The sequence below is a fragment of the Notolepis coatsorum genome (genome assembly GCF_963971535.1).
Source record: "Notolepis coatsorum genome assembly, contig: SCAFFOLD_2206, whole genome shotgun sequence".
NCBI lineage: Eukaryota > Metazoa > Chordata > Actinopteri > Aulopiformes > Paralepididae > Notolepis > Notolepis coatsorum.
Genome location: NW_028173965.1, coordinates 2,668 through 29,388, shown reverse-complemented (window position 1 = coordinate 29,388; position 26,721 = coordinate 2,668). Strand labels below are relative to the sequence as shown.

The following is a 26,721-nucleotide window of genomic DNA, read 5'->3' as shown; positions in this document are numbered from 1 at the left end:
CCTCTCCTCTCCCTCTCCCTCTCCCTCCCTCCCCCCCCCCCCCAGGACTTTGTCCCTCTGTATCAGGACTTCGAGAGCTTCTTCACCAGGAACATCTACATGAGGATCAGAGACAGCTGGAACCGGCCCATCTGCAGCGTCCCGGGGGCCAAGATGGACCTGGTGGAGCGCGGCTCTGAGGACTACAACTGACCTTCCAGTGAGTGCCCTCTGTTGACCCGGGTTAGAGGCCCTCTGTTGACCCTCTGTTGACCCGGGTTAGAGACCCTCTGTTGACCCGGGTTAGAGGCCCTCTGTTGACCCTCTGTTGAAAAAATACTCTATATAAAAATGTAAAAAATAAAAAATCTACAGCACTTTTAAAATAGCTAATTTAATAAAAGAAAATGTGCACATTTGCTCATTAGTTAAAACAAAACATGTTCTCAGTGGATTAATTCAAAGTAAAATGTTCTGCTTTAATGTGATAACTAAATGGTTGGTAATTTACAAGGCTCTATCACGAGTTATTAAAATCAATACCATATATACGGTGGATTTTTGGAAGTTATGCTATTTGGCCGTGAGTGTCTGTTTGTGGTGAGTCTGGAAAAGTACCGGGACAATTACAATGGGATTTCTTTTGCACATTTCCGAGTCAATGCGGGAAAAAAAACTGGGTGGACCTGGCAGTGGGGCGGGCCATACTTTTGTGCAAACATGAATCTTAAGGAAATCCTAACACGAGGGGTGTCTAAAATAATGTGTTTTGTTTTGTGGGGAATCCAAATATGGGCTTATTTCTCCAGATAGGATAACTCTAACCTACAGTACATCATTTGGATTTCAAAATGGCCGATTTTACCATTTGTAACCCCTTGGTCATACATGGGTGCCAACATGAATGAAGGAAATTCTATCATGCGAGGTGTATATGACTTAATTTTTGCGATAGGATAACTCTAACCTACATCACATTGTTCCTTCATGTGATCTGTTGCTGGATGCAGCTAACGTCAGTTATCATAGTTTCTACCACTGCCCCCTGAAGGCACCAGGCTCTGTTTCTACCACTGTCCCTGAAGGCACCATGCTCTGTTTCTACCACTGCCCCCTGAAGGCACCAGGCTCTGTTTCTACCACTGGCCCCTGAAGGCACCAAGCTCTGTTTCTACCACTGGCCCCTGAAGGCACCAGGCTCTGTTTCTACCACTGCCCCTGAAGGCACCAGGCTCTGTTTCTACCACTGCCCCCTGAAGGCACCAGACTCTGTTTCTACCACTGCCCTGAAGGCACCAGACTCTGTTTCTACCACTGCCCCTGAAGGCACCAGGCTCTGTTTCTACCACTGCCCCCTGAAGGCACCAGGCTCTGTTTCTACCACTGCCCCCTGAAGGCACCAGACTCTGTTTCTACCACTGCCCCCTGAAGGCACCAGGCTCTGTTTCTACCACTGTCCCTGAAGGCACCAGGCTCTGTTTCTACCACTGTCCCTGAAGGCACCAGGCTGTGTTTCTACCACTGTCCCCTGAAGGCACCAGGCTCTGTTTCTACCACTGTCCCTGAAGGCACCAGGCTGTGTTTCTACCACTGCCCCCTGAAGGCACCAGGCTCTGTTTCTACCACTGTCCCTGAAGGCACCAGACTCTGTTTCTACCACTGCCCCCTGAAGGCACCAGGCTCTGTTTCTACCACTGTCCCTGAAGGCACCAGGCTCTGTTTCTACCACTGTCCCCTGAAGGCACCAGGCTGTGTTTCTACCACTGTCCCCTGAAGGCACCAGGCTCTGTTTCTACAACTGTCCCCTGAAGGCACCAGGCTCTGTTTCTACCACTGTCCCTGAAGGCACCAGGCTGTAGGTTGACTCTAGATAACGCTAACGTTCTTATCACTTGAGCGGAGAAAGTGGCACGTTTCCTCAAAACGCAGCCACTGTAGGACGGGGACATTTGCTGCAGCCGGGTCGATGGCAGACAGGAAGGTGACACAACAACCTCCTTCTGGGCCCGATGCCGACCACAGAGTCTCGCTTCCCCCCAAGAACGTCACCGGTTTCAGGCGACAGGTCAGCCTGGTTCCAGTAGCGTTCAGAATCAGAGTGAGAATCAAAACACTACACATAGCCCACTGCACCTCACTGTATATCCTGTGTGTGTGTAGCTTGTGTATATTATTTAAAAAAAATTTAAGCAATGCAACCATGTAAGGTGCCAACCTGCTCATCAGGGGAGCAGTCAGGGGTTAAGTGTCTTGCTCAAGGACACATCGACAGACACGCTGCCCGGGAGGAGCGGGAATCGAACCGGGCACCTCCGGATTATTACCAGACGACCGCTCTACCTCCCGAGCCACTGTTGTCGGCGCCCCAGTGTTGCGTTCAAGCCACTTGAAGGCCATGAGGCCAACTCATCTGTTCAACTCAAACTATTGGCCTGTTTTATTCTCCACCCGTCGATCATCCACAGCAACACTATATTATCATCCCCCCTCTGAACGGCCCCTCTGAGGTTCCTCTCCTCTTCCTCTCTTCCTGTGGTGCTTTTTTCTTCATTTCTTCATTTCTTCATATCTTCATTGGGGAATGTCTGGGATATCAAGATAGGGCCTATATGAACCGATATAAAAAATGTAATAAATATGTTTTACTTGTTTTGGCCTTAAATAGTTTCAATAGTTTAAAAATATCACTCATTTCTGAAAAGAAGTTACAAAAGTACAAAAAAAAAAAAGCGTTTTGGAAAATAGCTCTTTATTTGATTATCATAAAAAAATGTTTTCTATACAGAGATATCGACATCGGTAAATATCGGTATCGGCCAGAACAGCAATATTAATATCGGTTATCGGTATCGGCCACAATTTTCACATCGGTGCATCACTATCTGGGAGTGTCGCATATTTGGATTTCATGGTGGTTTTTTTTTGTTCTTGATGTATTGTGATGTTTCTTCTTGACTCGTCAAAGAAGACTTGTACAGCCCTGGTGATTTTCGGGCTTTACAAATACATTTGATTTGATTCGCTTTTGATCTACACCATCTACACCAGCACTGGCGAGTACTTTTAAAAAAATAACTTGGGAATTCTTTAAAGATAATCTTACCAGTATGCGATTGGCCTTGAGATTGGACCAAGCCCCAAACCCTCCCGATATATTATTTGCACAGACCGCCAGCTATCTGGGTTTGACCGCAGCAGCGCAGCCAAGGAGACCGCGCCGTATCCGTCGCGTTGATGATAACATTGTCCGCCTCGCTGGTTTGACTCAGAGGTCGCCTTGCCTTCTCGCTGCCGTTTAGCCTCCGCGCGTCGACCGCACGAAACCGGAGGATCATTCACAGGGGGACAGAGTTGAGTTGCGTCCCGTTTGGTACAATCCCACGTTTCCATCCGTCTCCCCTTCGTCTACACACCACCCCATCATTATATGCCAGTAACCGCCCCTTATTCAGTATCCAGAACTAGCTCAATTGGCAACGCTGCATGGCTGTGGATCCTACGGCTCGTTGCTGGCTAGTTCGATTCCCTTCAATTTCTTTATTTTTTTTTTTTTTTAACGTGCATTCGCATTCTTTCGCCGTTAAGTTTAGGCATAACTTTAAGCATTGTTTCGGAGTTGGTTAAGGTTAGGCATTGTTTCGGAGTTGCTTAAGGTTAGAAGGGTTAAGTTTAGGCGCTGTTAAGGAGCTGGTTAAGGTTAGAGTTTGACTTAGAGAATGGCAATAGACAGCCTATTTCCGCGCTGCCGCTCTCTCGCGCTGCCGTGGTCACATGGGCGTATTGGCCAATCAGAGAAACGCTAAACACAAGTTGGTTGCCTAAAATATTCACGCCCACAGGCCGGCTGCAATGTGGACGAAGCCTTGCATCACGTGTCCCCTCTGGTACTCGAGGAGGCAGCCGTCGCATCTTTTCACCTGAACAGCGCGATCTCTCGGCGGCGAGGAGTAACGCGTGGGAGGCTCACGCTGCCCCCGTTGCTTCCTGATTCTGCTGCGCAGGCGCACCAACCGACCTGTAGGAGTCGCTGTCCACAACGTCCGATCCCCACCCACCAGCTTCCCACCCCCTAACACTGCCAATTGTATTAGTATGAACGACCAGCCAAGCCGGTAGCAACGCCGAGAGCTGGGCTCGAACCCAGCATCTCCTGCGTTGGTGGCGAGCGCCTTGCCCACTGCGCCACCTAGCCGCCCTGAAAAAGCCTTAAAAGGATAAAATAATTCAGGAGTACAGTTTTGAGTAAAACATCAAACATTTTATTTTTTCAAAAGTATTAATTATATCTTGCAGCATATTTTAAGTTTTCTTTTTTCAATATTAAAATATATTTAGTTTTTAAGAATTGTAAAGGATGGGTAAAAACAAGCACGTGCTTCAGCCTATTCCTTTTAATCATTAAGTTTGGATTTTTGTGTGTGAGTCCACACAAGTGTGTTTTTGATTTGTCTGTAAACCGGGAACATGGCGGGTGATATACACACGTCCGTCTCAAGACTTAGTCCTGCATGGATCAACAAATGCGCACGTTGGTGTGAATTTACGTGTGTGCCATTATTACTATCAACTGTAATAATTGTGGAATATTACTATAATGAGCTGTATGTGTATGCACCAAGCATCTCACTGTAATGTACCTGTACTTTATTCGTGACAATAAACTACTACTACTACTACTAAACAAAGACCAAAAATAAAACTATTCATTAATTAATGTATTATTATTATTTAATTTGTTTTACACCCCCCCCCCCCCCCCCCTCCCCCCTCCAGCTACACCGGCCGGGTGTTGAGGGACGTCATCAACCTGGGCTCCTACAACTACCTGGGCTTCGCCGAGAGCTCGGGCCCCTGCGCCGAGGCGGCGGCCCAGGTGACGGAGAGGTACGGTGTGGGCGTGGCCAGCACGCGGCAGGAGATGGGTACGTTGTTATGTTTATGTTTATTAAAAGATCTCCATTAGAGACACATGAAAGAGCCTCTAGTGTTCCTGGGGTCCTGGACAAAACAAATACAATACAAATGTACAACAAAGAATACAAATATTTTTTTTTACAAAACACATAAATAAAAAATGTATACAAATTCACATTATAAAATTTAACATTCCAGTCAAAAAAAGAAAAATTATAAATGATTATGTATTGTGGATAATATGTTTTTCGGCAGAGCATTCCAGGGTACTATTGACCTATTATATGCCAGTGAGTTTGAGAGAATTAGATTTTTGGTGCTGATTTTGTTCTGATGTCACCAGAAGCGGCCCCTCTAGTGTTGTAACCATGTTCAGAAGTCATTTCTAACTGCTGAGCCAAGCTAGATGGCTTACCAGTGCTGATACTGTTCCGCAGTAGCATATTAGAAGACTCATCAATACTTTATTTTCAACCATCAGCCAGATGTTCATGCATAAAACCAATACTTGTCCTGTATGAACAGCCTAGTGCCAGGCGAGCCGCTTTATTCTGAGCTGCAACTTTTTTAAATCCGATTTTGTAGCTGGCGACCAGATAACAGGGCAGTAGGGGTGGGAAAAAAATCGATACGTAGTAGTATCGCGATACTGTATCGATACAGGGATGCCAAGTATCGATATTTAATTGTTCATAATTTTTTATTTTATTTTTTTTTGTATAAGGAAGTTGCATTGTTCATATCAATACCTGTAATAGTACAGTAGTCCACACACACACACACACACACACACACACACACACACACACACACACACACACACACACACACACACACACACACATGTGCATTCAGTTAAGTTGGAATATGACTGTAATACAAACAGTTCAGTTTGTCAGGTACATGCAACACAGATTACAGTGTTTACATCTGTCTGCTTGAGAAAATACCATGTTCTGCAATAAAAATGATTGAAGTGAGATGGACAGACTGAACTTTATTTTATTAAATAAAACATGTTGACAAAGTTTTACTTTGCAGTTGAAAAAAGGTAATAAAAGACATTTGTAAAAAAAAAAAAAAAAAACGCGATATATTTAGTATCGCGATACTATCGTATCGTGACGCAAGTATCGTGATAGTATTGTATCGTGGGGTCTCTGGCGATTCCCACCCCTACAGGGCAGTATTCTAAATGAGACAAAACCAAAGAATGAATAACAGATTTCACTATGGAGGGAGTTATCTTAACAAACACTAAGATCGGTGTGTAGACTGTAGACTGTAGAGGGTATGGCGTGGGAGTGGCCAGCACCCAGCAGGAGATGGGGAGCTTACATAGCACCCCATGGACCATGTCACGCTAAAGTGTGAGTTAAGTGACTTGATACAGGGATTGAAGTGTGTGTGTGTGTGTGTGTGTGTGTGTGTGTGTGTGTGTGTGTGTGTGTGTGTGTGTGTGTGTGTGTGTGTGTGCGTGTGTGTGTGCGCGTGCGTGCGTGTGTGTTCCTCAGGTAACCTGGACAGACACAAGGAGCTGGAGCAGCTGGCTGCCAGGTTCCTGGGAGTGGAGGCAGCCATGTCTTTTGGAATGGGCTTTGCCACCAACTCCATGAACATACCGGCGATCGCTGGCAAGGTAGGACCGCTGACCAGCAGGCATTCAGCTGCCCCCCCCCCCCCAGTACTACAGACTCAACTCCTTCAACTAAACCCCTTCAATTAAACCCCTTTCAACTAAACCCCTTCAACTAAACCCCTTCAACTAAACCCCTTCAACTAAACCCCTTCAACTAAACCCCTTAAAATAAACCCCTTCAACTAAACCCCTTCAATTAAACCCCTTTCAATTATACCCCTTTCAACTAAACCCCTTCAACTAAACCCCTTTCAATTAAACCCCTTTCAATTATACCCCTTTCAACTAAACCCCTTCAACTAAACCCCTTTCAATTAAACCCCTTTCAATTAAACCCCATTCAACTAAACCCCATTCAACTAAACCCCTTTCAATTAAACCCCATTCAACTAAACCCCTTCAATTAAACCCCTTTCAACTAAACCCCTTTCAATTAAACCCCTTCAACTAAACCCCTTCAACTAAACCCCTTCAACTAAACCCCTTCGATTAAACCCTTTCAACTAAACCCCTTCAACTAAACCCCTTCAACTAAACCCATTCGATTAAACCCTTTCAACTAAACCCCTTCAACTAAACCCCTTCAACTAAACCCTTTCAACTAAACCCCTTCGATTAAACCCTTTCAACTAAACCCTTTCAACTAAACCCGTTCAACTAAACCCCTTCAACTAAACCCCTTCGACTAAACCCTTTCAACTAAACCCTTTCAACTAAACCCCTTCAACTAAACCCCTTCGATTAAACCCTTTCAACTAAACCCTTTCAACTAAACCCTTTCAACTAAACCCCTTCAACTAAACCCCTTCGATTAAACCCTTTCAACTAAACCCTTTCAACTAAACCCCTTCAACTAAACCCCTTCGATTAAACCCGTTCAACTAAACCCCTTCAACTAAACCCCTTCGACTAAACCCTTTCAACTAAACCCCTTCAACTAAACCCCTTCGACTAAACCCTTTCAACTAAACCCTTTCAACTAAACCCCATTCAACTAAACCCCTTTCAACTAAACCCCTTCAACTAAACCCTTTCAACTAAACCCTTTCAACTAAACCCCTTCAACTAAACCCTTTCAACTAAACCCCTTCAACTAAACCCCTTCAACTAAACCCCTTCAATTAAACCCCTTCAACTAAACCCCTTCAACTAAACCCCTTCAACTAAACCCTTTCAACTAAACCCCTTCAATTAAACCCTTTCAATTAAACCCTTTCAACTAAACCCCTTCAACTAAACTCCTTCAACTAAACCCCTTAAAAATAAACCCTTTCAATTAAACCCCTTCAACGATTACCTCTTTATTTGTATCTCTATTTCACGTTGTCAACTCTCCAGCAATCCAGTCTCCTATATATTTCCCCTTGTTAATTTCACATAGTCGTACTGTGTGTGTGTGTGTGTGTGTGTGTGTGTGTGTGTGTGTGTGTGTGTGTGTGTGTGTGTGTGTGTGTGTGTGTGTGTGTGTGTGTGTGTGTGTGTGTGTGTGTGTGTGTGTGTGTGTGTGTGTGTGTGTGTGTGTGATGACGACGTCCACATGTGATGAAAAAACACGTTTGTTATCTAGCGTAGTTTGTTTGCACAGCGCAGGAGGTACCATTTCACTGCCACACTACCAAACGGTTACCGTCTGTAGTGTGATAGTAAAGGGTTAACCTTCTGTAGTGTGTCAGTGAAAGGGTTAAAACTAGCGTAATAACAAAAACATTCCAATATAGACCCTGCTATCACGGCGCCAACCACTTACGCCCAGACCTCAGTACACACACAGATACGCACGCACGCACGCACGCACACACACACACACACACACACACCCATATCAAGAGGAAACCCTTCCTGTTGCTCGGGGGTTAAAGGTCAGTGTGAGGTCAATCGGGGGTCACTTCTGTTGTGCTGCTGTTAACCGGGTGGTAGCTCCTGGGGGTGGAGCACTTCAGCTCCCGGGGGAGGGGTGGGGTGGCCACTCGGGGACATACAGACACATACAGTTGGATAACGATGGTGTTTTCTCTCGTTTTAATAATAATAATAATAATAATAATAATAATCTTTATTTATATAGCACCTTTCATACATAGAATGCAGCTCAAAGTGCTTAACACTTTCGCGGCCAACTACGTATATTGGGCGCCAACGGTTAACGGTTAATATATATACGTTTTTGGATCGTTTTCCCTTTTTTCCGATTTGAATATCCTATTTAATGTCAGGGACCTGTATGTTGCCGTTAAAAGGCACACTGGGACTCCGAAGGTGCAGTAGCGAACAATCTTCAAAGGAAAATTATCCTCAAGACCCATAAGAGCTTCACAAACATTCAGCATAGTAGGTTACAAAATGTCGAAATGTTATGTTACCTTTATTACCTTTATGTTACCTTTAAATGTTACCTTTATTTAACCAGGCAAATCGGTTAAGAACAAATTCTTATTTACAATGATGGCCTGGCAAGAGGCAAAGCCTCTTGAAGGGAGGGGGCGGCTGAAAAGTAATTCAGGATTAAACATGACCTACTTCACCTAATTTACCTTTCCGATGGAATAGAGCAGGGGTTCCCAAAGTTTTCACGCCGCAACCCCCGAAATAACGGTGTCAGAGAGCCGCAACCCCCACTATTATAAATTTGTTTTTAATAAAAAATACAATTAAAATAAAATCTTTTATTTTATTTTTATAAATGGAAATTTTGTTATTATTTTATTACACAGCGTAATGTGCACAAGTCAGGTGATGCACAAACAGTTGTGAACGACTGCAATCCAACTAACCGCTGTGAACACCACTGTTGTGAAACCCCATGCTGTCAGGGGGGAAATGCCATCGCTGGTGATGGGAATTGTGACATCATCACCACATGACAGACCACGAACTCAACAGTTGAACGGTGTGAAGCTTCCCCATCATCCAGTGACTTCCTTTATCCCTTCCATCTGATGTTACATCAGTGCCATAATAATAATAATAAACTTTATTTGTATAGCATACAGAAACTGCAGCTCAAAGTGCTCCACAACAGAAAAAAGACAGGCATAAAATGAGCACATAAAGTGCAGACATATAAAATCACAGTTTTAGGATCTAACATCCCAACAGGCCACCTTGTTTATGGTTTGATTCAGTTTTTTTAAAATAGACAATAATAAAAAGAGTAAGACAAAATAGACGGAGTAAAATAGTGCAAATATTGAAAACAGAAACAGTCCCCTGAAGTCCGATGCTCTAGAACAGGGGTTCTCAAACTTTTTCACACCGCGACCCCATTTTATTTAGGTTTTTCTTTTGGGGGACAATGTATTGCGTAATTTCAAACGTGGAATTAAGGAACATCAAAATAAAAGCACACGTTGTTTATACTTTATACTTGCTATACTTATTTTATACTTATCTATTCTTGCCTAGCACAGTCTCTGGAGCGTAACGGAAAGAAGCATTTTGTATAAAAGTATTCTGTACTTCTGTATCTGACAACTAATAAAGAAACTTGAACTTGTTGATCATGCATATTTATTAGAACATTTAATTACAGCACTATGTTATCAATACACATTTATAAAACGAGGCATATTTAGCCAAAATATGTTGCCACAGAACAGTTTTTCTTTTTATATATATATAATTGTTTTTTGCTTGCCAATAGGCGACCCGACCACACTGTCACCTACCCACAACCCCAATTTGGGTCGCGACCCGTAGTTTGAGAACCACTGCTCTAGAAGAAAGTAAAATATCTGAGCCACTTGTCCGAAGTTAATGTCAATGACAGTAGAGTAACTGGACAGAACAGCAACACAGGGGGGACCGAATAAGCACCAGGCTGACGCAGAAAAACGTAGAGAGAATGGTATGGGAGCGGGGGTTCATCCTAGGTCAAATGCTATGCAGTAGAGGTGAGTTTTGAGGCGGGATTTAAAAGCATCCACAGGGAGGGAGCAGATCTTGTGTCTGGGGGAAGACCATTCCATAGCCTGGGGGCCACTGACAAGAAAAAGGTTAAGCGCTGTGAATACAGCAGGGGGCTCAGAACACAGCCCTGGGGGGACCCGATGCTCAGGGTGATGGTGTTGGAGGTCTGACCCCCCACCCTGACCGCCTGGGGCCTTTCACTCAGAAAGTCCAGTATCCAGGCGCTCAGAGCGGAGCTCAGACCCAGCTCGATCAGCTTGTCCACCAGTCTGGTGGGGACTATGGTGTTGAACGCTGAGCTATAGTCAATGAATAACAGTCTCACATAGCCCCCCTTCTGGCGGTCAAGGTGAGAGAGGGTGCTGTGCAGTACTTGAGAGACCGCATCGTCAGTGGACATGTTTGGCCTGTATGCAAATTGCATAGGGTCCATATCACTGGGGAGGGAGGCACAAAAATGTAATCCTTAACCAGCCTCTCAAAACATTTCATGGCCACAGAGGTGAGTGCCACCAGTCTGTAGTCATTAAAACCTGTTGGGGAGGGTTTCTTTGGTACCGGTATTATAGTGGACACCTTGAAGCAGGCAGGCACCACTATACTATACAATATAACTTTACTATGGTACCAAATGCTATGTTGCTATCCCTATACTATCTATACTCCTATCCTATGCTAAGCTATATTACTATACTTCACTATAACAGTGAAGTTAGAGTCAAGTTAAAGTCAAGTAAAAGTGGCGAAGGCACAGTTACTTTAGATCACACTGGACTAGGGATGTCCGATATTATCGGCCGATATCGGCATAAAAATGTGATATCGGAAAATATCTGTATCAGGGTTTTTTTTTTTTTTTTTTTTTTTGACATTTATTTAACCTTTATTTACCCAGGCAAGCAAGTAAGAACAAATTATTATTTTATTTATTGTCAAAAGTATGCATAATGTTGTGTTAATTACACGACAAGAGATATGTAATGTTAATTACCTGAAATTATTCCGTTTTTTGGGGGGGGGGGGACCCTGCGTATATCGGTATCGGTTGATATCGTTGATATCGGTATCGGAAATTAAGAGTTGGACAATATCGGTATATCGGTATCGGTTAAAAAGCCAATATTGAGCATCCCTACACCGGACCTGAGAGAGGAGAGGGTACGGTTCAGGTTCAGGAATAAGAAACGTAGGTGAATGAGTACCTGACAAGTGTATATATATGTATGTCGACACGGTGTGGTCTATGTTTTAATGTAGATTTATTTTCTGTTTAATGTAGTCGGATTTTTAGTTTTTTTGTTTGTTATGGTTATTTGTATTTTCTTTTCCTTTTTTTCCCCTCGCTTTCGGGGGGTTGTCAGTGTAGTCTCAGTGTTGGTGGTCTAGGAGTGTGTGTTGTCTTCCTGGACCGACCTAGGTCGACTCAAATGTCATGTCAATCATTTTTTATGTCCTGATGTCCTGTGTGTGCAAAAAGAAAAAAAACGTCAATAAAGTATAAGTCATAAAAAAACAAATCCCCAAAAACAGTACATAACCCTTTCACCGCCGCACTACCAAACGGTTAACCCTTTCACTGCGACAATACACAGCAGGTTAACCCTTTCACGGCCACACAACAGCAGGTTAACCCTTTCACTGCCACACTACAGAAGGTTAACCCTTTACTATCACACTGAAAGGGTATTATAACAAAGTACAATTACTCAAGTACTTTACACCCCCGGCTGTCTCTCTCTCTCTGTGTCGCAGGGCTGCCTGATCCTCAGCGACGAGCTGAACCACGCCTCCCTGGTCCTCGGAGCCCGGCTGTCCGGCTCCACCATCAGGGTCTTCAAGCACAACAGTGAGTCTGGGTCCCTCACAGGCTCACAGACCATTGATTGATTGATTGATTGATTGATTGATTGATTGATTGATTGATTGATTGATTGATTGATTGATTGATTGAAAACTTTATTAACAGATTGCAGAATGGGTACAGTACAGTACAGCTCAATACATACAATTGTTAAGGGGATGCAGACCAGAGAAAGACTTTCGTCTTGTTTACATCAGGGTCCCCCATTTTCAATTCATCATAACATATATGACACACATGACATACAGATAGACAGTACTGCTACATCTATACATTTATGACATACATGACATACAGATAGACAGTACTGCTACATCTATACATTTATGACATACCAGATTTGCAAATACAGTACTGTTTGTGATACAAAAAGAGTCCAGAAAAGAGAGTATATACATTTGACGTAGAAACTGTACATTGGAGGAGGTTTGGTGGGTGGGGTGGATTTTTTGCACATTTTAGGTGCTGCTCGCTAACCATGTGCTTTTTGTATTGTGTAGATATTATCGGCCGATATTGGCATTAAAATGTAATATTGACAATGATCGGGTATCAGTTCTAAAAATATATATACAGTATATATATATATATATATATATATATTCTTTTTTACATTTATTTAACCTTTATCCAGGCAAGCAAGTAAGAACAAATTCTTATTTTATTTATTGTCAAAAGTATGCATAATGTTGTGTTAATTCCACAACAAGAGATATGTAATGTTAATTTTACCTGAAATTATTCCATTTTTGGGGGGGAAACCCTGCATATATCAGTTGATATCGGTTGATATCGGTTGATATCGGTATTGGAAATTAAGAGTTGGACAATATCGGTATATCTGATATCGGTAAAAAAGCCAATATCGAACATCCCTACGCCAAATGAATGTTTCACGTTTTCAATGTTTCATTGTCGTTTTGACTAATGTAAAATGTAATTGTCTGATCAGAATCAGAAAGGTCTTTATTTGCCAAGTAGTTTTCACATACTGTACAAGGAATTTGCTTATCGGTGCGACATTAGTGGACAGAGATTAACAGACGGATAATACAATAAAGTGGTGCAGTAAAATAAAATGAAATATGAGCCAAGTTAAGCACAATAGAATAATATAATTATTAAATAAAAATATAGGCCAGGGCTGTACAACTGTAAATAAGAGGTTATTTACAGTACAGTATGATACAAATATTCTTGTATGTATTATTATTAAAGGGGAACTATTTTACTATTTCTTTCACTATTTGGGCACTTTTACACAATTCCTGTGAGTTTATGGAACACCTCTGTAATTATAATTCTTTTTAATTCATTGTTTTGTATTTCTAATCAAGTCCTCAAAAACAGCATTTTTCTACCTCAAGATCTCGAGCCGTTTTGAGGCTGGGCTCCAACCACTGTGTGGCCTGGTGCCAACTGCCACATCAACTGCCACATTAACATGCAGCTGAGTCTCTCTGACATCACAAATCAGCACATTTTCAGATGACTCAGTTCAGTGAGGGTGAATATTGTGAGAGGAGAATTGGAAGAATGCGCCAATATGAGAATTAGAGACATAGATCATATTAATATAAGTCCACATAGCTAGGAAACGATGCTAAACACTGAAAAAGGCCATTTATAAGATAGTTCCCCTTTAAGATAAGATATTTCTTTATTGATCCCCTTGGGGAAATTCAGGCATCATACTGTATATATATATATATATAATCTAAAAATGCTAATAATATTATTATTGTTATTATTATTATAATTAAAAATCTGAGGATGTCTATAGAATCGATGCAATCACCAATGATTTCTCATAAATGAAGCCCTTAACACATTGACCGCCAGCAGGGGGCGCCGCTGATCCCCCTTCATTGCCAGGTCTTTATTCAATGGATATAGTTTTAGACTGCAACATTTGCGAGTGCTTAAAATATATCTTATATTATAGCTATGGGTCTAATAACGCCGTCGAGTCTCAGTGAGTTGCTTCCAGTCAACATGCCCGAGACAGATTGTTTTTTCATCCGTACATTTCCGTTTTATACCGTTTTGAATAGAGGATGGTTTGGGTGCTTTTCAGTAATTCCAGGAAAAAGATGAGAAAAAGGCATTTTACTGTAATCCAGTCATCACGTAAATGTTTCTGCTGATTATCTAATCATCCTGAAATCAACGCTAGATTATCATTATTATATCTCGTCGTGCATACATGAAATGACCGTCGTAGCGGGGTGCCCCCCCACCGCAGTCAACGGTAATAAGCACAACACGGTCCACACAGATAGCTGTGATCGTGGTAGAAATACATATTAGATCAAAGATCAAATTTATATATAATGTTCTTACCTTGTATCTGATGTAATGCAAAAGAAATAATCCAAATATCTGATCGCAATTCCAAATACTGCTCGCGGAGGTCCGTACCACACTACCGACCGTTTCACAATGACGGGCGGGCGGGGTTACTGTTCGATGCCATCGTTGTATAGAACTGGCTCGCCTGAGTATTTAAACCCCGCCCGCCCAGCTCAGATCGGCTCCTAAAACACAGCAGCCCATTTTCAATGAGATGCAATAGCTCCGCCTGGCAGTAGAGGGCGGTGTGGTGTTGACCGTCTGCCAGCTCAGACAGGGTCTGAAGGCTATACCAGAGGCTGCAGCTATGAATTATGAATAGATATAGCGAATAAACTAAATAACGATCCCAAAAACTTGTTTCTGGCGCTGAACGCATGGCGGGCAATAACGAGTTAACTCGTTTTCCGGCGCAGATTGTGTTAAGAACACGGGCGCGCACCAATCTTCGCGGTGGAGTTAAGAAGAAATTTAAGTGCGTTCGAGAATGAGGTCCATTGACAATGAAGCCAAACTCGGGGGCCAATCCTGCTCTTAATCCAGGCTCGCGCACGGACATGAGCCGTAGTTCTCCAAATATCATAATGCTTCTGTTAAAAAATTATTTAACTGATGAATAATATAAATATAAATAATAATATCTCCTGGACTCAAGTACTACAACACTGGAAGTGAGGGTCTATCTCGCCCGATACCGATATTTTACAAACGGCGAACAGATATATCTGCGATACCGCTGATGACACAGGTTCCTTCCAATGTATACACCTGCACAAGAACTTTGGATGTGCGAATGCCTTGGCGTTGTAAAAAAAACGTACATTTGAAATTATTCCAGTTGATCCTTTGAAGCTGCCTGAGCTGAACGGAGTTTGACATGCTTGATAGGTGTGTTGGACCCAGGTGCAGTGCAGAACGGATAGATGAGAGGCATGTGTTGATTCTCAAACAAAGGTTACCGTTTTATCGTCGAACACGTAAGGCGTACAACACGCCGACAACGGCGAACAAACAAAAAGGAGATAGTTAGTACTTGTCTCCAAAAAGAGGGAAAGCAAAGGGGAGAAATCAAGTCTCCAAAACACGCTATAGCACAAACACATAAACTGATCTATGTAACAAAATGGGGGAAAAGCAAAGGGGGAGAACACGCGGTCTCCTAAAAACACATCACAAAAAGAAACACGTCGGTGGTACATAAGCACACGATAAAGATATACACTTGATAAGGCAACGACACGGCAATCAACATACATGGCGAACGAACTTACACTCCAACCTGCTCTATCTCTCTCTCTCTCTCTCTCTCTCTCTCTCTCTCTCTCTCTCTCTCTCTCTCCCTCTGTCCTCCTCCTCCTCCAGACATGTTGAACCTGGAGAAGCTGCTGAGAGACGCCATCGTCCACGGCCAGCCCCGGACGCACCGGCCCTGGAAGAAGATCATCATCCTGGTGGAGGGCATCTTCAGGTAGCTGCTGAACTATAGGGAGGTGTAGTGGTTACTTCCTGGTCTATAGGGAGTAGTGTAGTGGTTACTTCCTGGTCTATAGGGAGGTGTAGTGGTTACTTCCTGGTCTATAGGGAGGTGTAGTGGTTACTTCCTGGTCTATAGGGAGGTGTAGTGGTTACTTCCTGGTTTATAGGGAGGTGTAGTGGTTACCGCTGCTACACCGACGACACAAAAACAGATTTGAAACGCTTAAAGGAACACGTCGACATTTTGGGAAATTGGCTTACCGTCTTCTCCAGAGAGAGACAAGAAGTTAGATACCAGTCTCCTCTCTGTGCGTTCAGTAGAAAAGCTATCTGGCTGCATGTTAGCCTAGCTTAGCACAATGAATGGAAGCGGACATGACCGGTTAGCCTTCGGGAAAGATGTTAGTTGGACAATGCCTAGGCTAACCGGTCATGTCCACTTCAAGAAGAAAAAAACTCCGGATTCCACATTTTACTTCTCAGGCATGTAACCGGAGACTATCGGATTCATTGTGGACACACTGGATTATGTGTTTCGAGTACCTAACGTTGGATCAATAAACGCGATCGATATTTGGAATGGCGATCAGGAATTGGAATAATCTTTTTGCAGAACATCTGATGTGAGGTAAGGAATCTATGTTACCAGTCTTCGGGTAATCAGATGTATTTTTCACATATATCTCAACGTGTCTGTGTGTCTGTGTGTGTGTGTGTGTGCGTGTATGACGTTAGTGCTGACCAGGAAATAGATAATCGATTTTTCAGCCCGCTTCTCTAGCGTGCATAAGTACACATATACTATCGATAATCTAGCGTTTATTTGAAAACGATTCATAAATCAGCCGGAAAATGACAACGTGTTGTGTGTATTCCACTAAAGAGCTATTATCACGGAATCTTTTTTTCCCCCTAGAAATTTACAAAAACGTCAGTTTTTCAAAACGGTATAAAACGGAAATGTACCGATGAAAAAACAATCCGTTTCGTACATGTTGAGTGCAAGCAAGTCATTGATAAGCGACGGGCGTATTAGACACATAGCCATAATATAGAAATAGCTCAGCGAAAATCATGAAATATCGGAAAATCAGTCTAAAAAGGCTGGCATTCAAGCTATAAATAGTGCGCCCCCTGCTGGCGTGTTTCACATTACTGTATATTTGTATATCTTGTATGTCATAAGATAAGATAAGATAAGATATTCCTTTATTGATCCCCTTGGGGAAATTCCAGTGACACACATAAATGTCTGGATGTAACAGTACTGTTTATCTGTATGTCGTGTATGTCATAAATGTTATGATGAATTGAAAATGGGGGACCCTGATGTAAACAAGACGAAAGTCTTTATCTGGTCTGCATCCCCTTAACCTCGTTCCCAGTTGTATCTCCGTGAGATAAAGCCTGGTAAAGAACTACGGCCGAAAGTGTCTGTGGGGTAGAATTTCCGGTGGATGTACTTCCCCTGGAAGCTGCCTCCGAACGGACCAAACGTTTCCCGAATCCTGTCGGCAAACACGCTAGAACGTCCCGGTCATGTAGTAAATTCTTCAGGCAAAGCCGCTGCAGTGGCTTAAACGAGGAAATATTCTGCACTTCACACGTTTCTATAATTGTTTTGTCGAAACCTGGAACGCCTGTACTTCCTGTACTTCCGTTTACACACTTTAGGAGGCATATCTTTACCAGCCTAGCATCCCCTTTAACAATTGTGTGTATTGAGCCGTACTGTATTGTATCCATTCTGCAATCTGTTAATAAAGTTTTCAATCAATCAATCAATCTAAATGTCTTTTGGTTGTCCTGTACTTGTGCTGTATGCTGACGATACACTCCTCCGCCTCTCCTCTCCTCTCCTCTCCTCTCCTCTCCTCTCCTCTCCTCTCCTCTCCTCTCCTCTCCTCTCCTCTCCTCTCCTCTCCCTCACCTCTCCTTTCCTCTCCCCTCCTCTCCCCTCCTCCGCCTCCCCCTCCTCCGCCTCCCTCTCCTCTCCTCTCCTCTCCTCTCCTCTCCTCTCCTCTCCTCTCCTCTCCTCTCCTCTCCTCTCCCCTCCCTCACCTCTCCTTTCCTCTCCCCTCCCTCACCTCTCCTCTCCTCTCCTCCGCCTCCCTCTCCTCTCCTCCCCTCCCCTCTCCTCTCCTCTCCTCTCCTCTCCTCTCCTCTCCTCTCCTCTCCTCTCTTCTCCCCTCCCTCTCCTCTCCTCTCCCCTCCCTCACCTCTCCTTTCCTATCCCCTCCCTCACCTCTCCTCTCCTCCGCCTCCCTCTCCTCTCCTCTCCTCTCCTCTCCTCTCCTCTCCTCTCCTCTCCTCTCCTCTCCTCTCCTCTCCTCTCCTCTCCTCTCCTCTCCTCTCCTCTCCTCTCCCCTCCCTCACCTCTCCTTTCCTATCCCCTCCCTCACCTCACCTCTCCTCTCCTCTCCTCTCCTCTCCTCTCCTCTCCTCTCCTCTCCTCTCCTCTCCTCTCCTCTCCTCTCCTCTCCTCTCCTCACCTCTCCTTTCCTCTCCCCTCCCTCACCTCTCCTCCTCTCCTCCGCCTCCCTCTCCTCTCCTCTCCTCCCATCCCCTCTCCTCTCATCTCTCCTCTCCTCTCCTCTCCTCTCCTCTCTTCTCCTCTCCTCTCCTCTCCTCTCCTCTCCTCTCCTCTCCTCTCCTCTCCTCTCCTCCCCCTCCCCTCTCCTCCCGCCTCCCTCTCTCCTCTCCTCTCCTCCCACCTCTCCTCCCGCAGCATGGAGGGCAGCATCGTGCGTCTGCCGGAGATAGTGGCCCTGAAGAAGCGCTACCGGGCCTACCTGTACCTGGACGAGGCCCACAGCATCGGGGCACTAGGCCCGGGGGGCCGCGGGGTGACGGAGCACTTCGGCCTGGACCCCCGGGACGTGGACGTCATGATGGGCACCTTCACCAAGAGCTTTGGAGCCGCCGGCGGGTACATCGCCGGGAGCCGGGTGAGGAGACGGATGGATGGAGAGAAAACTTTATTGCCATTTCAACACATGGTTGATTTGTCTCGGTGCCAAACAATTAGGGCTGTCCCCGACTAAGGATTTGGATGGTCGACTAGGATTGGTCAAAATTTGCCGTTAGTCGACTTTGGTCGACTTGAAAAAAAAAATTATATAATATATATATATATATATATATATATATATATATTTTTTTTTTATCACTCCATTTGGGCTGTGGGGGGTGCTTAATGTCTGAAGGAGTCGACTGAAGGCTTCTTGTCCTCTGCAAAAGCATGCAATTGGTCCACTGATGGATACATCTTGATATTTGTCTAGTCTAGTGTGTTCATTAGACGGTGAAATCCTCTTTCAGTGCCTCTGTGCCTGTTTTCGTAGGCAGTTAGCCTCTGGTATGCATGCCATTAGCGTTAGCCACGCTTCTAGGCCTCTTTTCTTTTGGAAAGAATGATAAAAAAAATTAAAATTAAAATAAATAAATAAAAAAGAAATTTAATTTTTTTAAATTATATTCAACCAATTAGTCGACTAATCGATTAAGCCCTACAAACAATACATACAGTATAAAAACATACAATATAGGGCACCGGTATCGAATCCGGCTGTCAGCGTTGCCTCCGGCTTGGGCCGGCCGTCATACTGACTCAATTGGCAGAGTCAGCGGGAGGGGAGTCGATGGGGTGGTAATCTGGTCGTTGTAAAACAGCGACTCCTACAGGTCGGTCAGGGCGCCTGCACAGCGAGGACAGGAGATGTCGAGGGTAGTAGTGTGAGCCTCTCCCACACGTTACACCTCGTAGCCAATGAGAGTCCGCGCTGGCAGGTGAAAAAAGAAGTGCGATAGTATCTATCAACCCTCCCTACGACCGACCAGTGGGGGGCACATGCGAGCAACGATCAAGACAGGGGGAGGGGGGAATTGGCACGACGACTAAATTGGGATGGGAGAAAAACAGAAAAAGGAGGAGAAAAAGTGGATAAAAAAAAAAAAATACAATATAAAAACATACAAGAATACACGAACCGTTTCAGCACTGGACCTAAGGTTCAGTACAGCTGTGTACCGAACGAATACAACGGTATGTTAACCACTAACGAACGCCCACCGGGGGGCGCTGTACCGTACAGTGGTTTTTGTGTACCGTTACACCCCTACATGCAATGCAATCCCTAAAGTAGAAGTATTTCACAAACAATAAAAAAAAAATGCTACAGTGTTCCAATTTAAAGTGTATAATATTGCCTTAGAGTGCCCGCCGGCTGGTGCTAGCCCTTATGGTACAAAGTGCCTGTGCAATTAGGAGGACTTGAGTTCAGGTGACGGACAACCTCGGGATATGTGCTGTTCTTAAAACGAGATGTCTTTGGAGTCTTCTACCAGAGGGAAGGGGGTTAAAGAGGTATAGTAAGCAGGGTGAGAGAGGGGTCACCGATCACCTTCTCCCCTTTCCGCCTGATGTGTGTGTGTGGCATATATGGAGGGCACAGAAGGAAGATCGCAGCCAATGATGCGGAGCAGGAGGAACCACAGCCCCGTCTCTAACCAGACCGATAGATTCATTACACACAGAGTGAAATATTTCAAGCCTTTATAAAAAAAAAAAGAAAAAGAAAATGGATGATTACGGCTTAATGAAAACCCCAAATTCAGTATCTGAGAAAATTTGAATATCACATACAATATAAAAAAATATATATATATTACAGAAATGTCGGGCCTACTGAAAGTATATGCACTTTTGCATGAATCAATGCGGCATGGCGTGGAGGCAAACAATATACTTCCTCAATATTCTTAATGTGTTGAGATGCACCTGTAGATCGGAGCCCAGCCCCCCCCCCCCCCTCAGGCCCCAGGTTACGAGAGGAGGCTCGGCAGTTAACATACCAAGACAGCCGTCTGGAATGTGATAAGCTGAACACCAGGAGACATACTGTACCCAGTGTTGCCCAACTCAAGTTCAAGTTTCTTTTATTAGTTGTCATAACAAAATACAGAATACTTTTCTATGAAATGCTTTTTTTCCCTGTTATGCGCTCCTGGGAGTGTGCTAGAAAAAAATTGATAAAAAAGTATAAAACAGAAAGTCAAAAGTACGTAAGCAAAAAGTGTTCAGTCAATATACACATTATGTACAATATACAATACAGAGTAAAAAAGAGTAACAGTGAGTTACAGTACAATACAATATACAGTACAATGCAGAAATGGGATGAGGTACAACGTAGGGTAAGGTGCAATGAGGTATGAGTTGTAGTGCAAATCTCTTTACCGATAAATATAAAGTGTGTTAAAGTGTCTAAAGTGAGTAAAGTGGGTGTTAAGGTGAGTGTTTATTTAAAGTGTGCGACTGTGCGTGTGGATAACTCTTATGCAACGTGGCAGACCGTGGCAAACAAAAGAGAAGAACTCCGTCAAGATCCGACACGCCAGGAGGAATGTAAACACACAGTAGTCGAGTCTCACGCTCAAGCGCTCAACCTGACGGATCATCGTCGGCGGCCAAGTTTACAAAGTGAAGTCATGTTTGGCTTTGACCGGTTTGATAAGATCGCCTGACTAATCTCCCGCCCGACATAAAGGAGACACAATGGACACACAAAGGATAATTGGAACGGCTATCGGGCGAGATAAAAGCCTGCGTCGTAGGCCTGTGTTGCTACTAGAGGTGTGTGTGGTGGAGGATTTACTCAGTCAAATAGACCTGGTTATTACAGATTTATTAACCCTCTCACTACCACGCTACCAACGGGTTAACCCTTTCACTGCGACGACACATAAGGTAACCCTTTCTCACTGCGATAATACAGAAGGTAACCCTTTCACTGCGACAATACAGAAGGTTAACCATTTCACTACCACACTACAGAAGGTTAACCCTTTCACGACCACACTACAGAAGGTTAACCCTTTCACTACCACACTACAGAAGGTTAACCCTTTCACAACCACACTACAGAAGGTTAACCCTTTCACTACCACACTACAGAAGGTTAACCCTTTCACAACCACACTACATAAGGTTAACCCTTTCACTACCACACTACAGAAGGTTAACCCTTTCACAACCACACTACAGACGGTTAACCCTTTCACAACCACACTACAGAAGGTTAACCCTTTCACTACCACACTACAGAAGGTTAACCGTTTCACAACCACACTACAGAAGGTTAACCCTTTCACTACCACACTACAGACGGTTAACCTTTCACTGCGACAATACAGAAGGTTAACCCTTTCACTGCCACACAAAACAAAGGGTTAACCCTTTCACAACCCTTTTACTAGGGGTCTAATACACACATTTTACTAGGGGTGTAATACACACATTTTGCTAGGGGTGTAATACACACATTTTACTAGAGGTTTAATAAACACATTTTCAGATTCCATACGAATAAAAAGGTTGAGGTCATGGTTTGAATTTCAATTATGTAACCATTAAAATGTATTCATACTACAGAGCTCTAATTATAGATTATATATACCGGTGTGTGTGTGTATATATACAGTATATATATATATATTTATTTATTTGTTTGTTTATTTTATTCATTCAAACCTTTATTTCACACTCAAACAAATTGAGATTGCCCTCAGTTTCAATTGTGTCGAGCTTACAGTTCACGAAGATAAATAATCTAAACAGATGAATAATAAACAGAATCATGATGCGGTAGACCACGGCATCCTGTTCGACAGGCTCTCTGGGAGCGCACCCTAAACTGGTTTGCCTCCTACCTTAAAGGAGAGAAGCTTCTCCGTAGCTGTCGGCCTCCGTTAAATCAGACCCACACCCCTCCCGTGTGGCGTACCACAGGGATCTGTGCTAGTGGCAAGCAATCCTGTTGGCCCTTTACATGCTCCCCCCTGGGCCTTCTCATCAGCAAATGTAAGGGTGTCTCCCACCACTGCTACGCGGATGACATCCAATTATACTTCTCTTTCAAGCCTGACTGGAGACACTAACCGTCCTGCATGAGTGTCCGTCCGCCGTTGGAAACTGGATGGGTAGCAATTTTCTACAAAACGCGGCCAAAACAGATGTCCTGATTTGTAGCGACTGAAAGTATTGCCTCTAGAGTCGCCACGCACATGGGGTCCCTTAAAGGAAATGTGCACCCCCCCCCCACTTAAGAAACCTCTGTGTTATTTTTTTTTAACATGCTTTTTGCACTTGGACGAACATGTCAAAGCTCTGACCCGCGCACCTGTTTTCTTTCATCTGAGAAACATTGCTAAACTCCGGGTCCCATCATCACATCCCACAATGAACTGGAAATGTCTGTACAGTACACGCTTTTATCTCATCCAGACTCGACTATTGCACCTCACTTATTCATCTGCCTAAATAAAACATCTGTTGATCAACTTCAGTCGGTCCAAAATGCTGCTTCATCCAGTCACACACCACCCCCATCCTCTAGCTTCCCCCGGTACATTTCAGGATAAACTTCAATGTCCTACTGTCAGGATTGGGGGGGGGGGGGGGTGTAGGACACACACGCAGACACACACAAAAAGGGGAATCTTAAAGTTACCACCAGAGGGGTAACCACTGGAATCGCTGAGCGATTAAAATAAATGTAAATAAAAACTGTAGGAAACACAAAACACCAGTATAAAATAACTGGGTACAAATTCCAAAATAACCACCACTGCCTAGCAGTTGAAAACAACAAATAAACCAACAGCACTAGTAGAGACAGAGAAAGCCCTAGAAGCATGAGCTTGTTGAGGGGAAAACATGAAATGGACAACAAGCATCCGAACACAGTGAACCAAACCTACTTCAAGGCGCTGCACACCTGACACCAATCAGGGGGCAATCAAACCCTACACACCTGCCATGCCGCATGGCAATTAACTGCAGAGGCCAGTGATTGACAGCTGTCCCTCACAGAAAGACGAAATAGACCGCTGTCCCTCACAGAAAGACGAAATAGACCGCTGTCCCTCACAGAAAGACGAAATAGACCGCCATCCCTCACAGAAAGACGAAATAGACAGCCGTCCCTCACAGAAAGACGAAATAGACCGCCATCCCTCACAGAAAGACGAAATAGACAGCCGTCCCTCACAGAAAGACGAAATAAAGCCAAAGCACCTTAGAATAAACTAAAATATATATATTTATATGTATATAATACCGTTCACATTTGAACCGATACAGTACCGGTACCTGTGAATCGATACCGGTACCCAACGGTACCTTTTTTCGGTACTTTAGTCTCTAAAAATGTAATCTACCTACCTCAGTCGTGAAAAAAAAAATCCAAACTTCAAATAACTACACTTTCGACCGTTTTCGGCTTGCCATTGCCCCGACTGCTTTGTTGTTGAATCAAGTCAAATCCTAGGTAAGCGTATATTGTGCGTGTGGACGTTGACATGAAAAAAAAATAATAATAATAATAATAATAAATGTAAAAAATGTAAATACTAAAATCTCGCGTGAATCGATACTCGGTAGTACCGATGTGTTTCGGTAAGTACCTTTAAAAGTACCAAATTCGGTACCCATCCCTAATTATTACGCTCCGTTTTGCTCCACAGCATAAGGAATAAAAAGCAACAATTTACAGAATAAAAAAGCAGGTATTTTATATACAATAAACTATAAACTGTCTGCGGAATGTGCAATAAAAGAAGTACAACTAAGTATAAGTACATAAAAAGTTAAAATAAGTACACATTCGACAAGCTAAATGACAGTTAATATTACAGTTATTAGTATATTCAGACGGTCCATTTTAAAAGAGCTAATTATCTTGATTATCGTGTTCTAAATGAGAGCTATTTCATTGTTGTTTACACTGCTATATCTATGCTATTTCTGATGGTTTTGTTGTATTATTCTCTGCATTGCTTTTATGCAAATGTTATGTCTTTTAATATATTCTCTGCTGTGAAGCACGTTGGGCTGCAATTGCTGCAATTCCTGTATGAAAGGTGCTATACAACTGTAGTTTATTATTACTATTATTATTATTATTATTATTATTATTATTATTATTATTATTATTATTATTATTATTATTATTATTATTATTATTATTATTATTATTAGTATTATTAGTATTATTAGTATTATTATGATTATATTAATGATCTGAATGTAATCTGAAATATTGAGCAATGAGAATCAGATGCTGTACAGTAACAACCCCTAAAAAGGGTATATTGAACATCAATTTATATGTCTCCTGTGTGTGCGTGTGTCTGTGTGTGTGTGTATGTGTGTGTCTGTGTGTGTGTCTGTGTCTGTGTGTGTGTGTCTGTGTGTGTGTGTCTCTGTGTGTGTGTGTGTGTGTGTGTCTCTGTGTGTGTGTGTCTCTGTGTGTCTCTCTGTGTGTGTGTGTGTGTCTCTGTGTGTCTCTGTGTGTGTGTGTCTCTCTGTGTGTGTCTGTCTCTGTCTCTGTGTGTCTCTGTGTGTGTGTGTGTCTCTGTGTGTCTCTCTGTGTGTGTGTCTGTCTCTGTCTCTGTGTGTCTCTGTGTGTGTGTGTCTCTCTGTGTGTGTGTCTGTCTCTGTCTCTGTGTGTGTGCGCGTGTGTCTCTGCATGTGTGTGAGTGTGTGTGTGTGTCTCTGCGTGTGCGCGTGTGTCTCTGTGTGTGTGTGTGTGTGCGTGTGTGTCTCTCTGCGTGTGTGTGTGCGTGTGTGTGTCTCTCTGCGTATGTGTGTGTGTCTCTGTGTGTGTGTGTGTGTGTCTCTCTGTGTGTGTGTCTCTGCATGTGTGTGTGTCTCTCTCTGTGTGTGTGTGTCTGTGTGTGTGTGTGTGTGTGTGCGTGTGTGTGTGTGTGTGTGTGTGTGTGTGTGTGTGTGTGTGTGTGTGTGTGTGTGTGTGTTGCAGACAGTGTCAGTTCCACACTCGGGTCACCTGCAACATATAAGCTGTATAAACACACCAGCGTGTGAAGCCATATATGCTCAATCTGTGTAGGGACAATTCACTGTTCTCTGACATTTCAGCAAACACCCCCGATGTTGTTATTGTTAATGAGAATAACAGAGAGGTCCTCATCCTGGAAGTTGGCTGCACGTTTGACTACAGTCTAGAGGAAGCATTTACAACCAAAATGTTAAAATATCAACTGTTAGACCATACCATTTCACAACTCGGCTACAACTGTAAACTTTTAGTCTTCATATTTGGAAGCCTGGGTCATGTCCATAAGTTGGGTATTAGAGGCCTTCAGTTGGCCGGTCTTCCGAAGAGAAGAGCCAAACAATTAGCTAAATATTGCTCAGTGTCAGCAATTATTGGCAGCCGGGCAATTTGGAGAAGACGCTGCTATCTGTACCCATGAGCTGTGTGTTGATTGTCAGGTTCATCATCCGTGTGAGTCTGTAACTTTGATTGCCACTGTGGCACGTTTGTATCCGAATAATCCCACAATGTACAAGCGCACTGTTAATATGTGTGTCCTTTAAACCTTGTTTTTATGTGGACATAAATAAAATATTCTAAATGTGTGTCTCTCTGTGTGTGTGTGTAGGAGCTGATTGACTACCTGCGCTGCTTCTCGCACAGCGCCGTCTACGCCTCCTCCATGTCTCCTCCTGTGGTGGAGCAAATCATCACTTCTATGAAGTGCATTATGGGAGAGGACGGCACCACCATAG

The 26,721-nt window shown here is 43.5% G+C and overlaps 1 protein-coding gene across 1 annotated transcript; it reads left to right on the top strand.

The window, feature by feature from the left end:
* Positions 1-45: 45 nt before the first annotated feature.
* On the top strand, positions 46-26,721 carry LOC311247654 (serine palmitoyltransferase 2-like; the record flags this gene model as incomplete). The annotated part of the gene is given in 8 exon segments (XM_084338667.1): positions 46-187; positions 190-199; positions 4,753-4,901; positions 6,408-6,532; positions 12,191-12,284; positions 16,014-16,119; positions 18,856-19,075; positions 26,595-26,721. Coding segments are annotated over 8 exon segments (973 nt in total), but the record flags the coding sequence as incomplete, so codon positions are not given.